Raw genomic sequence first — 16907 nt, 5'->3', positions numbered from 1 at the left:
GCATGTTGTTTTTCCTTTTAGTGAGGGAGTCACGATTAATGTTACACTGTCTTTTTTTTAACAAAGATGTTGGTGTATAGTTCTAGCAAAGAGAGATTGATAATGACATTCCTTAGTTTTCAAGGCAATGGACACTCTTAGTAATTACTCAAAATAAATGCTAGCATAAAAACTTACTTGCAATGGAGAGCTGTTGATAGTATAAAACATTGTGAGAAACTGCTTCCTCTGAAGTAACGTAGTTTTTTGAGAAAGAGGTAATTTCTCACTCAAACAATAAAATACTTCAGGCCTGAAGCCTGTTATTATGCATCTGAAAGCACACAAAATTGTGCAACAAGTGTTTTTTTTTTTTTTTTCCTTTTCATTATTGTCTTGCGATTTCAATGACAATTGAGTCAAAGTTTTCACAGATTTGTATTGTAATGCAAATGTTGGGATACACCAAGTGAGAATACTGGTATTTGAAAATTACAAACAAGTCCAGTGCCTTCAAACGATTCTTTTTTATTTTTAAAAGGGGGGGGGGGGGCGGTTCTTTCTTACTCACCATGAATAGTTTCTTGACCTCTCTGATCATCAGAGCAAGGCACTCGTTGGCAGCCACATTCTCGATCAGTTCTTTTTGGTCGGGTCTGGATGTGGCCATCTTGCGTGCGCGTCGTGGACTGCTGATCTGACGATTGTTTGGGATTGGACTCTTCCCTAGTTGGAATAAGGACGGTGCAAAGCAGACGGCCAAATTGTAGGCAGTCATCTGAAAAGGAAGAATGAATTTGTATAATAACCTCATGAAAAATGAAATGTGTTCTATTTAAGGTAATTGAAACTGAACAAAACAATTTTAAGTGGATGGAAATTTCAATCAGGGCCCAATTTCAATCAGGGCCCAATTTCATAGAGCTGCTTAATCGCAAAAAGTAGGTAAGCACAACAAAACTAAGCTTACAAATACAAGGTTACCACAGCCAAAGTACCATTCCACGTGTATCATCTGCAACTGGTATCCTGCTCTTTTTTGCATAGCAGAAAATTGTTAACCACCAACTGCTGCTTTTAGCAGCTCTATGAAATTGGGCCCTCTGTTCTATAGACATGCAACTTTCCAATTGCAAAAAAAAAGAGGAAATGGCCGATAACAATTAACTTTTGTACAATGTTTTTCAGTTTTCTATGGCACTGTTTTGAAAAGAAAAAGAGGAAATCAGCTGAAAAGTAGCATGCTTGGTTCCAACAGAGGACCCCAGATTGCTTTAATTAGGCATGTAAAAAAAAAAGAAGGAAGCTACAAAATTTAAATGGTTTTGTATAGCATTTTTCAATTTTGAATGGTAAAACTGAGAAAAAAAGAAAAAAAAGAGGAAATCAGCAGAGTCGAGGCAAAGTTGCATGCCTGTTTTAAAGCCTTAAGAATCCTAACAATCATTTGAGCCTGCTTTTACCTGATTCTCATTGGAGTGTTCTGCGATGTCGCTTAGGAATAGCAGCAGTGACTGAAGGACCTCGCGGTTCTCATCAGGCATCAGCATGACGGCAGCCTGAATCGCAGACAGACGGAGATCCTTGGGCATGCCAGCTGTAACCACAGACAAAATACACAATTGATCAATCAGATTAACGAAGAAGAATTCATCATCAGGACAGATATAACGGAATTCGATGGCGGTCATCAGCGAGCAAGCCCTGGAAATTTAAACAAATTGGCCATTTTATCAAGGGTTTGTTGAGTGTTGAGTTTTGCATGCTTTAGATGGTAGACAGTGAGGTTGGCCACATTATAGAGGTTTCTACATTGCATGTTTTGACAGAGCAAGACTCGCGTCATTGTATACAAATTGCGTCTATTAATAATCTGTTTTGTTTCACGCCAAACAAACGTGATAAGAAAGGGACAAAAGAGTTTCTAAAAATGGATTCTTAGTGTTTCCTTGCAACTGACTTGTTTTGAAGTTGAATCCAAATCACTCCGTAGGTTATATTCTGGAGGATATAAACTAATATTTGCCTTCCTCGGTTACCATCCGAGGGTGTGATGCCATTTAGTCAAAAGGGAATTTGTTCTGAAAGGCGATTTTTAGCTCAGCATAAACCAAGTCAACACTTTCCCAGTATAGAGATCAGTGTGTTTAGCGTTGTTGGGTAGATACGGGGGCGTTATAAACAACACATACAGTGGCATGGCTGATGTTGACTGTCTACGGTTCAATATTACTAGTGTCTCACGTAATATCCCTCACTTTATAAGAAAGGATAAAACACTAAAAAAACAAATGCTACCTACGCTTTTTCTAAAGTTGCATTTAAATGATCTCCGTTCTCAAATAGAGAATCATATCATTTTACCTTTTCTCTCCGAATTCGTTTTGCAAAACTTTCGATTTACATAATTGTGGAGATCAAGAGTGCGTGGGTTGTATTCCAGCATAATATTGATTGCTTTTGGCAAGTAAAGCTTAGCTCAGATCAGAAATCGCTATATATATAATAAAAGAAGCTGGCCTCACCCCTAAATACTTGGCGCAGTGCCAACGCTCATGGGGCCTTATGTATATTTATTTCTGATATGATAAAACCCTTTTGGGCTGGCTATTCACCGAATCTACTTCTATTTTCAACTGTCTCCCTTGTATGGTAAAACCTAATACTTCACATCGGCAATTTGGCAGGCAGAAGTACAGACCCGTCACTTTGCATAGAAAGAAAAATCACACAAAAAAGCGATGATGCACAAAGACCCAATCCAAATCACTTGCACTCTAAATAGCATGGGATTATCAACTGCCCTTGTAGGCATAATAATCTTTCTAATTTGTTCCTATTTATAGCATTAATATATAATTTGTACTAAGCAAGGCACAACTGTAATGCTTAAAGGCAGTGGACACTATTGGTAATTACTCAAAGTAATTATTAGCATAAAACCTTTCGTGGTAACGAGTAATGGGGAGAGGTTGATAGTATGAACATTGTGAGAAACGGCTCCCTCTGAAGAACATGAGGTCTCGATATCAAGCATCTGAAAGCACACAAGTTCGTGTGACAAGATTTTTTCCCTTTCATTATTATCTCACACTTTTGACGATCAGTTGAGCTTGCAGATAGGAATAAAAGACTTCTGGCTAAGAGTCTTCTATTTTTTATTCATGAGAAATTACCTCTTTCTCAAAATCTAAGCTACTTCAAAGGGAGCCATTTCTCACAATGTTTTATACTATCAACAGCTCTCCAATGCTCATTACCATATCAGTTTTTAAGTTAAGATTTGTTTTGAGTAATTACCCAACGTGTACCTTCCCTTTAAACAAATGTTGAGTGGATGTTATTCTGACCAGAATCAAGTTAAGTGGGGAAAATGCTATCAGATTCGATACCAATGCCGGGATTCCATCATTACAGTACAGTTAGAAAAACACTGCGGCTATGTAAGTGTGTTAGTATCGATCAAATTCTATGCACATGGTTTAGACTTCCAGGGGGTTATTTATTGAGGAAATGTTAAAGGTTACACTATGTTCTTCCCTTCCTCTCTCTCCCACGCCAACGGGTAATTAAACACTTTCCCTGTCCTAGTTATAAATATCTCGCATATTTTATACATAGTCGAATATTTTAAAGAGAATTGACATTAAATAAACAAAATGTACAAAAAATACCAGATTTACCCAGTTTCAGGCCCTAGTGACTTAATCTAAAGCAAATTTATATATCCTTAATTGAAAATACAATTGCTTTCTCCTTAGAACTAATGAGGTCAATCCAAGGTACCTGTTGGAACAGGATGAGGGACATTACAATGAAATACATCTAGGCCCAATTTCACACAGCTGGCTTTGAACAGAAAAATATTCCTGGATAGTTTACTGCTTAGCAGAAATTAGCAGGATACCAGTCACAAATGCTACATGGGACATGGTATTTTGGTTGGTAACCTTATTATGGTAAGCTCAACTCTGCTGTGCTATTTCTGTGCTTGAGCAGCTCTATGATATTGTGCCCACCTGTAAGCACAAAAACCTGCACAGGAAAATATTGCTTAGCAAAGACAAGGTACCAGCTATCATTTCAAAAAGTTTACATTGCTGCGACTAGTGTTCTACTAATTTTTGCTTAGTAAATAAATTTGACAAGCAGTATTTTCTGCTAAACAGCTGGGTCCTGGTCATCCCTTTCACCCTTATCCAACGCTAGCCCCAATTTGAATGATGCAAGTTTGCTAGCAATAGTTCTATTTCTGCATCTGTGTTTCGATGAAAATATACTCACATGTGAAAACACTGATGAAAGTATCTGAAAGCTTGGTGGTAACTACTGGTTCGGGGAGATCCCGGAAATACTGCTTCAGCATATCGGCAACATCGTAGGACATCATGCCTTCGTAGCTCATGTTATCTAATAATAATTAGAAGAATTGAATAGAACTTATATAGCGCTTTATATATAAAAAATACACCCCAAAGGGTTTGCACAAGAAGGGAATAGTAGGCCAACAGAATTGGATCGACGCCAACAAATAAGATGACATAACGGAAAACCATTGGCCTCGACTAAGTCCGCAACCCTTTTTGTTGTCAAAGGCTACAACTAATTTGGGAATTTTAATGTGGAATAAGACTTCTTAAACCCCAATCTGACAAGATGATCTCAAGTTCGGAGGGACAAGGTCCGGGCCAAAATTCTGCTTGATATTTTGTCGGATTTTGTTCTTATATATTTCTCTCTTGGAATCTTGCCATAAGAGAATTTCCCAGGGATATTAAACATAATCCAGACAGGGAAGATCGATAGGAATGAAAATGGGAATACCATAAGTGAATCGCATTAGCGAGGCAAGACATGACTGGAAATTATAACGCAGATCTGGCAGTTATCGACACTGGTTAACATTTGACATTTGTGGGGGTGTGGAGAAAAAAAAAGAGTTTGCTGAAGAAAATACTTTATTTTTTCAGTGTCCCATCCTCGGGTAAGAGGTGTTGGGCTGTCGAAGGGGAAAACATGGGAATCTCGTGGACTAGATTACCTAAATCCCATCTAGTGATCTGCATTGGTTAACATTTGACATTTTGTGTGGGCGAGGGGAAAAAGAAAGACTGAGAAAGGCAAACTTACTGAAGTATTTTATTTTTTTATTTGTCCCATCTTCGGGAAAGAGGTTGGGCTGTAGAGGGGGAAAACCTGGGAACCTAGTGGACTGGATTTCCTAAATCCCGTCTAGCAATCTGGTTAACATTTGACATTTTGGGGGGCGAGGGAAAACAGTATTAAGAAAGGCAAGTTTACTGAAGTTATTTTTCCATTGTCCCATCCTCGGGAAAGAGGTTGGGCTGTCCAGAGGAGAGAAAAAAAACTTGGGTGTCTGGATTTTCTAAATCCCGTCTGACAGGAAAATCTCGTCAGCCGGAGCGGAGCGACACTAGCAGCAATCCTTCTTTCTGACAACTCTGGCTACCCCAATCTATTCATCATCATCATGTCTTCATCAAGTTGAAAACCTGTCAGTAGGCCTACTCTGTATAGATGCGCCTTAATGTTCCATGGAACTGGGTCGGGGCAGGCCCTGAGGGGAGTTGCATTTCATTTGACATTTTGTCATGATCAGGTGTATCTTGCAGGCGACAGATCACCTGCCTTTTTTTTTTTAAGGGGGGAAACTGGGCCAGAAGGACCGTGTGAAATGAAATGAACAGAATAATGTACTCTGATATAATCCTTTCACAGTTGAGTTAAACATGACTGATTGTTAAGAATAAATACATGTAGGCTGACCAATTACGTAAGTGTGTTCAACCTTTTAAAGACCATTCATTTCTGTATAGTCATCACAAAACGCCCAGACATTGCTATTATTGTTCCATTTCTTTAATCAAAATTTTTGTCAGCAAAAAATAATCAACAAAATAACACAATTCAACAAAAGTTAGTTTTGTGTTTAGAAATTGGGATACAAAGTGAACTTACTGTTCATTGATAATTTCATATCCGGACATGACCTTTAGTTTGACCTAATTCAAGTCAAACCTTCAAGATATTTGTGGGCTGCTATGGTCATTTTGGTACAAGCTGTTTATCGTTGCTATGGACTTTCAAGGATAAAGATAGTAACAGCTTCCTGCACTTCTAGTTAATCATAATTTAACTTTTTGAAGTTTAAAATTTAAAAGGCGCTTAACACTACTGGTAATTACTCAAAATAGTTGTTAGCATAAAAACTTACTTGGTAGCGTGTAATGGTAAGCTGTTGATAGTATAACTTAACTCCTCTTAGACAGAAAGTACCCAAACCCTTTATTAAGAGAGCCAGGCACCACACAGACCAGCCACTTTAGCACCAGACTAGTGGATGCGCTGAGCCTCTGTCACCATCAAGTACGTCGTTAAAGTGAAGTGGGTCCACTCAGTTATTTTATGCATATGTTGGGATACACCAGGTGAGAATACTGGTCTTTGACAATTACCAAAGGTTACCAGGGCCTTTAAAGAACTGTCAGATAGAAGGATTTCTATCATTTATTGTGAAAGACTTGAGAACATGAGAAACAGAGAAGGATAATATGGATAGAATCTTTACCTGGATTGCTCTCATTCAGCCTCTTGAGTTGCTGGATGCGAGATCGTACCCCTGGCTTACGGAAGATGCCCACTGCATCGTTGGATGTACGACGGAGGTACCTCATAGCGTAAAGGATTGTCTGGGGGAGTGGTAGACCCGTCTGTTGTAACACCTGGAGAAGGGGCACGCCAAAGACGTTACGGTCCTTGTAGTCCGGGCTCTTAATGCGCTTCATGAACCGGGGCATCATCCTACATAGAAAGAAGGAACATGAAAGTGTTATAAAACAAGCGAAAAAGATTGCAATCATCAAGAACTATTTTTCAGATTTGTTTCTCAAAATTTGTAATTCTCATTTTTTCTTCCAAAACTCGTGATAAGATTTGAAACATTGCATGGTGGAGGTATAACTAGGAGAGGTTTGCGGTAACACCCTGTGAATATATCTTTTGAGTAGTGTTGGTTCTGAAAAGAACCGGTGGTTAACAACTCAAAGCTTCTATCAGTATGCTATGGTCTTGATTTTGTTTTGACAAATTATTCTTACCAGCTCCACCCACTGCGGTGTGTGATAGAATGCCTCTCCATCAGTGAGGTGAGCTTAAGCAGAGAGAGTTTCCGCAGGATCATCAACTGGCTGACGGACAGACTAGAGATCTGAAACGGCCTGAAATGACAAAGAAAAAAAAAGTTTGCTTGATCCATTGGGTGGAAATAGCTATTTAAAAAAAGCATAGCTATAAAACTGCACAGCTAAAACCTCTTAGCTATAACCTCAGAGCTTAAACCTCATAGTCATAGTCAAAACCTCATATTCATAGCCAAAATCTCACAGCCGAAACCTCAAAGCTGAAACCTCAAAGCTAAAACCTCATACCTCTAGAGTAGCTGAAACCTCATAGCTTAAATCTCATAGCTAAAACCTCAGAGCTAAAACCCCATAGCCGTCACCTCATAAAGCCTTGTTGCTAAAACTTCATAGCTAAACAACCGGGACCATATTTCATGAAGCCTGTAAGCACAAAATTTTGCTTAGCATGAAATTTCTTGTTACTGGTACTCAGCTGTTGCTTGCTTATCCTGAAAATCACGTGGAAATTTGGTTGGTAATCCTGTTTTTATCAAGGAAGAAATTTCATGCTGAGCCAACTTTTGTGCTTACAGGCTTTATGAAATTGGGCTAAAACCTCATTGATAAAACAGCACCTGCAAAGTTTGCAGAACTGAACTGGTTTAGTTATAAATTTGGTATGGTCCCAAAGTGCACCGAGTATCGTGTTCTGAAAGTATGGCTTCAATACTACGGTTTAATAACCTTGTACTGATCCTGATCAGTACACTAGGCTCTGAAGTCAACAACAGTGTGCCAACAAAGGTCTGAATAGGACATATATGCATGGGAAATATTATGAACTTGTTCTGGTTATCATGGGACCAGCCCAAGAAAACACCAACCAATAGATGATTACACTCAACTCTATGTACACTAAGGATTTGTGTCAGTCCCACGACATGAGTTCAATAGCCGAAAAAGGTTATACATAATAAAAAATACACGACGGCCCTTGGAGTACCTAGGCTGGATATGTCAAAATGTGGGGTTTATTTGCTTGACATACAAACTGAAAGAAAAGATGTGGGTATGGGGAATAGCTGCTAAGTGGCAAACCATAACAAGAAACGACCGTCCGAAACATTCTAAGGTGTGCCTACGTTATCTTTGAGAAGCCTAAGAAGAATGTTTATAGTTTAAAAGTTCATATTTTACAGCTCGGAGTGCAGTGCAGCGCTAGCTTTCAGCAGAAATAAAAGGCATTATTAACCGTTGAAATCATACTTGTATATTTGAGTCCCTGGAGCCGTGAGTCAGGCCCAAAATACTTGAAAGTTTTACAACCACACCATAAACAAAATCCCTGCTGGACCTATCTTTATAGGCAAAGTATATCGTTGGTTTTTGTAACGGTATAATAAAACCGCTTGTAAAAAAATTCATTCCAAAAGGAAGTAGTGTTTTTTTTGGCTATCGCAGAAAATTTGGAGGGGTTGTGTCCACGCAGGATACAAGAGGAATTGGAATACACAATCTTAGAAAGTTATATCGGTTTCTCAGATTATAGTGATTTTTTTAAAACCCTCTCTCTAAGACATTGAAACCCTCTCTCTAAGACATTGAAACCCTCTCTCTAACACAACATTCCTTTGCAGGGAATTTTGTCTCATAACGCTATACATTTTCAACAGCTGCAGTGCTTCTTACCAAGTGAAGTTTTTATGATCGTTAATTTTTGAGTAATTACCAAAAGGTTCACCCCTCCCTTTAAAGTCAGGATGCTTGATTACATGAACCTTTGAACTCATCCGGAACTGTTAATAGATCCAGAGGGAACTGTTAATAGTAACCAGGAGCTAAATATAGCATATATCATCTATTTTCAATCTATCTCAAGGCATCCCCAGTACTGTTCTAATACTCATTTTGCTCTATATAGAAATGAACCTTTAGAATGTCAAAACACTGGAAATAAATCAATTTATATCTAAACAGAAAACAGTCCTCGGTATTTTTTAAGGAGATGATCATCATAAATATTTGTTCTGGAGTCGTTTTATTCAATAAGATAGTTGGTATGTTTGAGATAAACACATGTACTGCCACTGAAGCAGTAAAAACAAGTTGTGCTTTACAGCAAACAATTTGCTACACATCAGAATGTTTCTACATTTTTGGCTTATAAGATCTCATATTGCTTGGAAGGCATGTTATTTGGTCAATAGAAAAAAAAATGGGGATAATAATATTTAAGCCTGTGTAAAGCCCAACCAGACTTATCACTCTATTGAATCACAACTTTTCTGATTACTCCAAGGGCCAAACAAAATCGGAAATCAAACTTAAAAGCAGTGGACACTATTGGTATTTACTCAAAATAATTTACAGCATAAAACATTACTTGGTGTCGAGTAATGGGGAGCTGTTGATAGTATACAACATCATGAGAAACGGCTCCCTCTGAATTAACGTAGTTTTCAAGAAAGAAGTCATTTTCCACGAATTTGATTTTGAGACCTCACATTTAGAATTTGAGGTCTCGAAATCAAGCATCTGAAAGCACACAAGTTTGTGTGACAAGGGTGTTTTTTATTTCATTAGTATCTCGCAACTTCGACGACCAATTGAGCTCAAATTTTCACAGGTTTATTATTGTCTGCATATGTTACACCAAGGGAATAGACTGGTCTTTGACAGTTACCAATTGTGTCCAGTGTCTTTAAGTAGGAATGATAGGGAAACAATATTTGCTTAGCTTAAGTAAATCTCACCTTGAATTGAGGCTTGGCCTGTGGGACTTCTGAAAGCTGTGCCATCTGATCCTAGGTCTCTTTCCACTGTGATGGAAAAAAAAATGGAATTAGAATTTGAGATGTGAGAAATATCAGAAGGCGAAGTGAGGGAGAATGGAACAATGAATTCTTTAAGAGCTGCAACACAAAAGAGATCACTTTGATTTGCAATCACTACATATAATATTGCCCCTAAGAATAGAAAATTAATTTGTGTATCAATGTTGACAATGTTAGAATGGGAACAAGTCATTATCCATAAAGTGAAAACTTGATTCTTTCGAAAGAAAAACCTAACATATAAATTAATTTTGTTTTAACCAGAAATGAGTTCAGGTATAGTTTAGATGGTTTTTAATTAAGTTCTTGACAATCTAAACATGGGTTAATCTTAAGTAGGATTTGAAACTTTGCATGGTGGAAATACGATATGGAAAGGTTTGCTGTAACACCATGTCATGACTATCTCTAATGAGTTGGGGTGGTTCTGAAAAGAACCGTTGGTTTCAACTCGACGTTTCGATCAGTATGCTCTGATCGTCTTCCGGAGAAAGCTGTAAATGGGTAAATTTGTAAGATGCATCCCTTAGAAAAATGTTCTCTGTATAAAAAAACAACATCTGTACTTAATATCATCATGATTGGCCACATTCCCAGTAAACATTGCACAAATGCCCATCAGTCTGGATGACTCATATATTTAATGTCACTAAATAAAAGCTGAGCCATTTATTAGCTATCTGACATTATAGCTCAGTACTAAATTGATGTCTCCAGCATGTGTCGGGTCCGACGGGTCCAAATGCCAGGGTGTGTTTTATAAATTACAATGACTGAAATAGAGAGTGATATTAAACGGAATAATGTCAGAGCCATCATCGAGCCCACTCTGCACTCGGTGCATGGCGAACCGAGCCAGTACTGGATTGGAATTGTTACCATCAAATGTGGGGAAAGAGAGCAAAGCAATGAGTGATATTTAGCGTCTGCCCATGCAGGAATTTTCACAGCCCAAGCCGACAAATTTTTAAGGGCAAGTTCATGTAGGCTGGGTTCATTCAGATGAATGACCATTCACTTCAATTAGACTAGACCACAATAAAAAAGTGGAGAGCTTGATATATTTGTATTATTTAATTATCAGAATTTTTTTAAGTAAAAAGTGTTTATTTTGCACGGGAGATAATATAAAGAATAAAGGATATAACCCCCCCCCCCCCAAAAAAAAAAGAAGTAAAAACATACAAACAGGCAAATAACTGTTGCCAGTAAACTCTGGTTTCTTCATAATTTTTTTTCAGAATGGGAGAACCATAGGACGACCGCATGGTTCGAATGACAAACTATGACAAATTGATGACACAAAGAAAAAATAAAAGATGTTGATCTAATATGCTATCACTCCGTTTCAACGAAAACAAAGAATGACGCAAATTTCTGGAACGACAGAAGCCCGCTGATTTTCATTTCTCCAGACAAAGAGAAACGTGCGTAGGGAAGAGAGCTATTGTCATATTATTTTATTTGTGGCCGAGTAATAAAGAGTCACTGTCACGATCAAGGCCAGTACATGATGAGTCAGTGAGCAGCTGATTGATTTTCCAGAAGTCAATTTACATGAATTTACATACAGGAAGGAGCTACCTTGACACACTAAGAAATCAGTATGCAAATTCAATTAAAAATATGCATTTCAAGGAATATGTTAATACTTTGATCACAGTAAGTAAATTTACATACAGGAGGGAGGTATCTTGACACATTGAGAAATCGGTGTGAAAATTCAATTAAATATGCATTTCATGGAATTTGTTGAAATTTTGAATACATCTACGAAGGCGTAAGAGACAACCATGATCAATTCTTCTTGAGGGGTTTAAATCCTAGATAAATTACAGTTTAATTTTATCAACTTTGGTTTAATCTATTTCCTGTCCAGGGCCACATACATAAAAAGTACAACTCAATTTTTCCTTTCATAACTACAAAAACCATGGACCTGCATACCCATTCAAAAAATACTACACATACTAATTTTAACCCCATGGCCACAAAAAAGCAACCCCTCTTTCGACAAATTCCATCAAAGGATTTCAATTCTTGCATGAGCAAATTGCATAAATAGAAGTGCACGAAAAGAAATCGACAATCCGCCCTGGCCGCCCATCTGAAAAGAAAAAAAAACTGACCCTAAACCGCACAAAAAAATCTCATTACAATCTCATTTCATGGTTGCATAAAGATAGGATTAATAGCCCGTGATGTATGTACCTGCTCCACCCCTCGGGCCATAGTTTCACCTGTCTACATGTAAACAGGATTTCAAAAACAAGATGAACTCAATAAAGTTGATTGACGATTCTCAGAAAAAAAAAATGTCACTGGTCACAGAGACTTCCTCCGTATTCGGGGAGGCCTAACATTTGCGTTTTAATTGAGGGGAAATGCTATTTCTGTGATTACTGTCATTTGGATGTAATTTTCACACTAGATCCAGTGGCTTTGTATACAGATGGTCAACATCCTGTACTGTACTGCGAAATTTCACAGCCGACTCTACTAAGAAGTTACCTGGACTATTGCCAGGTGCAAAATTGAAGGATTAAGAAAGCTAGGAGCTACCTCCATCCATAAGCTGATTATTGAAGGTCTCTCATCAATAATTTACATTTTGACTCGGATAAACATCAAAGGAATACAATATTTTGCGAAAGGAACTATTGCTATTAGTGAGCCATGGAGGTAGAATAACACTGGATAATTGTCAACATACCACGAGATTCTTACCAGAAAAAAAACGTTTGTTGTTGTAAATTCACAGTGACTGGAGTAAACGTTTCGGAGAAAATCCAGACCCTAGGAAATCTGTTTGTTTACCTCTTCCTTCACAGTTCAAGAAGAACCTCACACATTCCAGTGATACTATTGCAGTTCAAACGAGCCTTTCGGCATTGGATCTTTCACAGAACTGTACACATCTGACAATTTCCTGACTTTATTTGTGTAGATTTTCATGTCCGTTATCGGGGATTTTTCAGACCACTTTCGGAGCAGTCAATGACCAACGTTGTATTGTTGGAAGGAAAAGGGGATATACTGACCACTTGTGATATGACTCACTATATGATAAGGGGACACCCACATTGATGTAACATTGTAGCCCTATGTGGTAATAATGACCACCACACTGACCAGTGACCACTGATTATGGACAGTCACTGGGCTACCCCCAACAATATCCTCAAGTATCAAAAAGTGACACATCAAACTGACTAATACAACCATCATGAAGAGTACTCAGAAATGAACAAAGAAGAACAGTAACGATAACAACCAGACAGCATAGAGGAACACTGACTGGTATTCATGTAACAAAAGACAACAAGTTGCATTATTCTCCTGCGACTTCCGTTTGGGGTCTTTCTTAAAACAATATTATACCAAAAGGTACTGATAAAAGAAGTCACAAATGTCTGTCTGACTCACAATACCCCTAGCAAGCGGCAAAGCTGTGTTTCAATAATTAAAATAAAGAGTCACAAATGATCTACTCTGTCAGAATCACACTCACTCACACTAACCCCTGGCAAGCACGAGCGCGTATGTGGAATAAACAAAAGGAATAATGCAATGAAGACGAAGCTTGAAGTGACAATCAGACAGCATAGAGGAACACTGACTGGTATTCCTATAACAAAAGACAACAAGTCACATTATTCCCCAGTGACTTCCGTTTGGGGTCTTCCCTAAAACAATATTATACCAAAGATTATTGATAAAAGAAGTCACAAATGTCTGTCTGACTCACAATACCCCTAGCAAGCGGCAAAGCTGTGTTTTAATAAATAAAAAAAGGATTCACAAATGATCTACTCTGTTTGAATCACACTCACTCACACTAACCCCTGGCAAGCACGAGCGCCGCATATGTGGAATAAACAAAAGGAATAATGCAATGAAGACGAAGCTTGAAGTGACAATCAGACAGCATGGAGGAACACTGATTGGTATTCATATAACAAAAGACAACAAGTCACATTATTCTCCTGTGACTTCCGTTTGGGGTCTTTCTTAAAACAATATTATACAAAAATTTATTGATAAAAGAAGTCACAAATGTCTGTCTGACTCGCACACTATACCCCTGGCAAGCGCCAAAGCTGTGTTTCAATAATTAAAAAAAGGAGTCACAAATGATCTACTCTGTCACTCACACTAACCCCTGGCAAGCACGAGCGCGTATGTGGAATAAACAAAAGGAATAATGCAATGAAGACGAAGCTTGAAGTGACGGATCATCAAGGGATTTGATTGATGAGGCTCAGTATTCCAAGCTACAATCGAGTTAATTAATTAGTTCCATTCAACATCGCTCCGTCTCTTTTTAAGTAATATGTCTAGACGTATGAGTCACTGATTATGCAATTTATATATATAAACAGATACATGTACAATTCTCAAATAGAATAGATTTAATTAAACTAGATTGTGTTTTTTGCTATGTCAGATTCAAGAAAAACTTAAACGACAGTGAACACTATTGGTAATTTTCAAAGACGACTCTTCACAGTTGGTGTTTCTCAACATATGCATAAAATAACAAAAGCTGTGAAAATTTTATCTCAATCAGTCATCTAAGTTGCAAGATAATAATAAAAGAGAACACCCTTGTCACACGAAGTTGTGTGCTTTCAGATGCTTGATTTCGAGACCGGAAAATCTAAATCAGAGGTCTCGATATCAAATTCATGGAGAATTACTTCTTTCTCGGAAACTACATTACTTCAGAGGGAGCTGTTTCTCACAATGTTTTATTCTATCAACTTCTCCCCATTACTCGTAATCAAGTAAGGTTTTATGCTAATAATTATTTTGAGTAATTACCAATAGTGTCCACTGCCTTTACGATTGAATGAGATTGCCTCTGTGTCCCCTGGTCATTGCCTTGGTGCCCTAGAAATGCTCCAGTACAAATTTGCAATTTCATCATAGGGTGCCCATTACCAAGAAGAAAATGCCTTGGTGCCCTTGCCCTTTCAAAAACGAAGCACACAGCCCTGGAACCAGCCTTGTTTTCAGCATAATTTTTTAATGCTACCAGAGAAGAGGGTCAGTGATACAACAGTCTAGTCCCTATACTTTTTAAGAGAGAACAAGAACCCACTTGATTATCCTTCCCCCCCCCCCTTCCTGTTGATTGGTTTCCCTCCTTTGCTATTCACAGAAAAGTCACATAATACTAGCTGCAAATAAACAACCACAAGGGTATTTCCTGTGGTTTGGTTCCTCTCTGCTTTGGAACACACAGAAATCAACAGGGAAAGCACAGCATGTAAGCACATGGTCCAGCATGACTGTGCTGTGGAATTATGTAACTATGACTGGTGACTCATAAAGGCTGTTGGTAAACAAAGTGATTGTTCCACCTTCACACAGGAGTGGTGGGGGTGGGGGCGTCTATTTCTGGAAGTCACTAACCCCGTCATGGCATGTGATTTTTCTTTCTGTTTCACCCACACAAGCATCACAGGAAGCAGAAACTGAATAGTCTATTTTCTGTACCGATTTTGATTTTATCTTAACTAAGCTCGGGTGATATCACAATATTATCGAATATCGCGATATTAATTTGTCACGATTTCGATATCGGATGGATTTGGTTTTAATCGAAATATCGATAATCGCGATATATCGATATATCGATTAAATATCGCGATGTATTTGCTAGCTTAGACATCTTGCACCCCATAGGTTTGGAGTAAAACCAGAAGAATAGGTCATTAGAACACCTCTCTTATGCTAGGACTGTCTCTTCTACAACTTTCACTTGGAGTTTTAAGACTGATGATGTCAAATTTCATTAATCGCGATTGTATCGAATATCGCGATATATTGTCGGCGATATATCGTGAATAAAATAAATCGATATCGCCCAAGCTTAATCTTAACCATTTGGTTTTTGGACACGAAATCGTCTAAATAGTCAAAGCAATTTGAACAGGTCAAAAGTGTTTCCCTCCAGAATCATAACTCGAAAAACAGTCACATAAATTATAACTTGTGTGAAACTAACCTATGAACAAACCATTAAACTAACCAACAAACCATCCAACCAACAAACCAACCATTAAACTAACCATTTAACTAACTAACCAACCAAACAACCAAACAACCAACCAACCAGTCTTACAGACTGATGAAAATTCTTTCTTCTTGGAACTTAACAAAATATGAGAAGATCACTCTTTAGAAGTTGAAAGTGCATTCTATAGTCAATATTATGAACAAGCGTGAACGTCAGAAGGGCTGAGATCACATTTCACACCACAAATACATAGCCAGTATTTATATTCTAGTATGACTGACTGATTACTTGGTTATCAATCCTTACGAACAGTAACAGTGCCATCAATTTCAAGACCAATAATTCAATAATGAACTTAGGATGCCAGGCTAAGTGGTCAGTCATACAGGGAATGGTATTCAGACACCGGTGTTCAGCGCTAATGTCTTGCGGTTATTATCACATGCCAATGCGTGGTATCCTGGCTCCATGGTAACTATGATGGAACGCCCAGTCAGACAGAGAGAGATGTCTTGAATAAAGTGCCTCCTTTTTTTCATCAAATAGTATGGCCGAGTGATATAACATAAGAATTATTTGTCCAAATACATTTAAAGGCACTGTGGACTGCTTTTGTATTTGTCAAAGACCAGTATACTCACTTGGTGTATCCCAACAATATGCATAAAATAACAAATCTCTGAAAATTTGAATTAAATTGGTCGTCGAAGTTGCAAGAGATGAAAGAAAAACACCCTTGTTGAACAAATTTGTGTGCCTTCAGGTACCTAAAAAAGGCTCCAGGTCTGAAGTATTTTAATATTTGAGTGAGAAATTACCTCTTTCTCAAAACCTACATTACTTCAGAGGGAGCCGTTTCACACAATGTTTTATACTATCAACAGCTCTCCATTGCTCGTTACAAAGTAAGTTTTTCTGCTTACAGTT

General features: G+C 38.0%; 1 protein-coding gene across 5 annotated transcripts in view; it reads right to left on the bottom strand.

Annotated features, from left to right (window-relative positions):
• LOC139936711 (rho GTPase-activating protein 7-like) overlaps nt 1–16907 on the bottom strand; it is a 169288-nt gene that overhangs the window by 9249 nt on the left and 143132 nt on the right. For all 5 annotated transcript variants that reach the window (XM_071931589.1, XM_071931590.1, XM_071931591.1 and 2 more), the window contains 6 exons: nt 9875–9940; nt 7098–7217; nt 6569–6801; nt 4264–4389; nt 1443–1576; nt 551–757 (listed from right to left, as the gene is read on the bottom strand). In XM_071931589.1, coding sequence (XP_071787690.1) covers nt 551–757; nt 1443–1576; nt 4264–4389; nt 6569–6801; nt 7098–7217; nt 9875–9940 — 886 coding nt within the window. The remainder of the gene's footprint in view (nt 1–550; nt 758–1442; nt 1577–4263; nt 4390–6568; nt 6802–7097; nt 7218–9874; nt 9941–16907) is intronic.

This window comes from Asterias amurensis, chromosome 4, assembly GCF_032118995.1.
Source record: "Asterias amurensis chromosome 4, ASM3211899v1".
NCBI classification, from domain to species: domain Eukaryota; kingdom Metazoa; phylum Echinodermata; class Asteroidea; order Forcipulatida; family Asteriidae; genus Asterias; species Asterias amurensis.
Note: the sequence above shows the minus strand (reverse complement) of the source record. Positions and strands in the feature narration are given on the sequence as shown.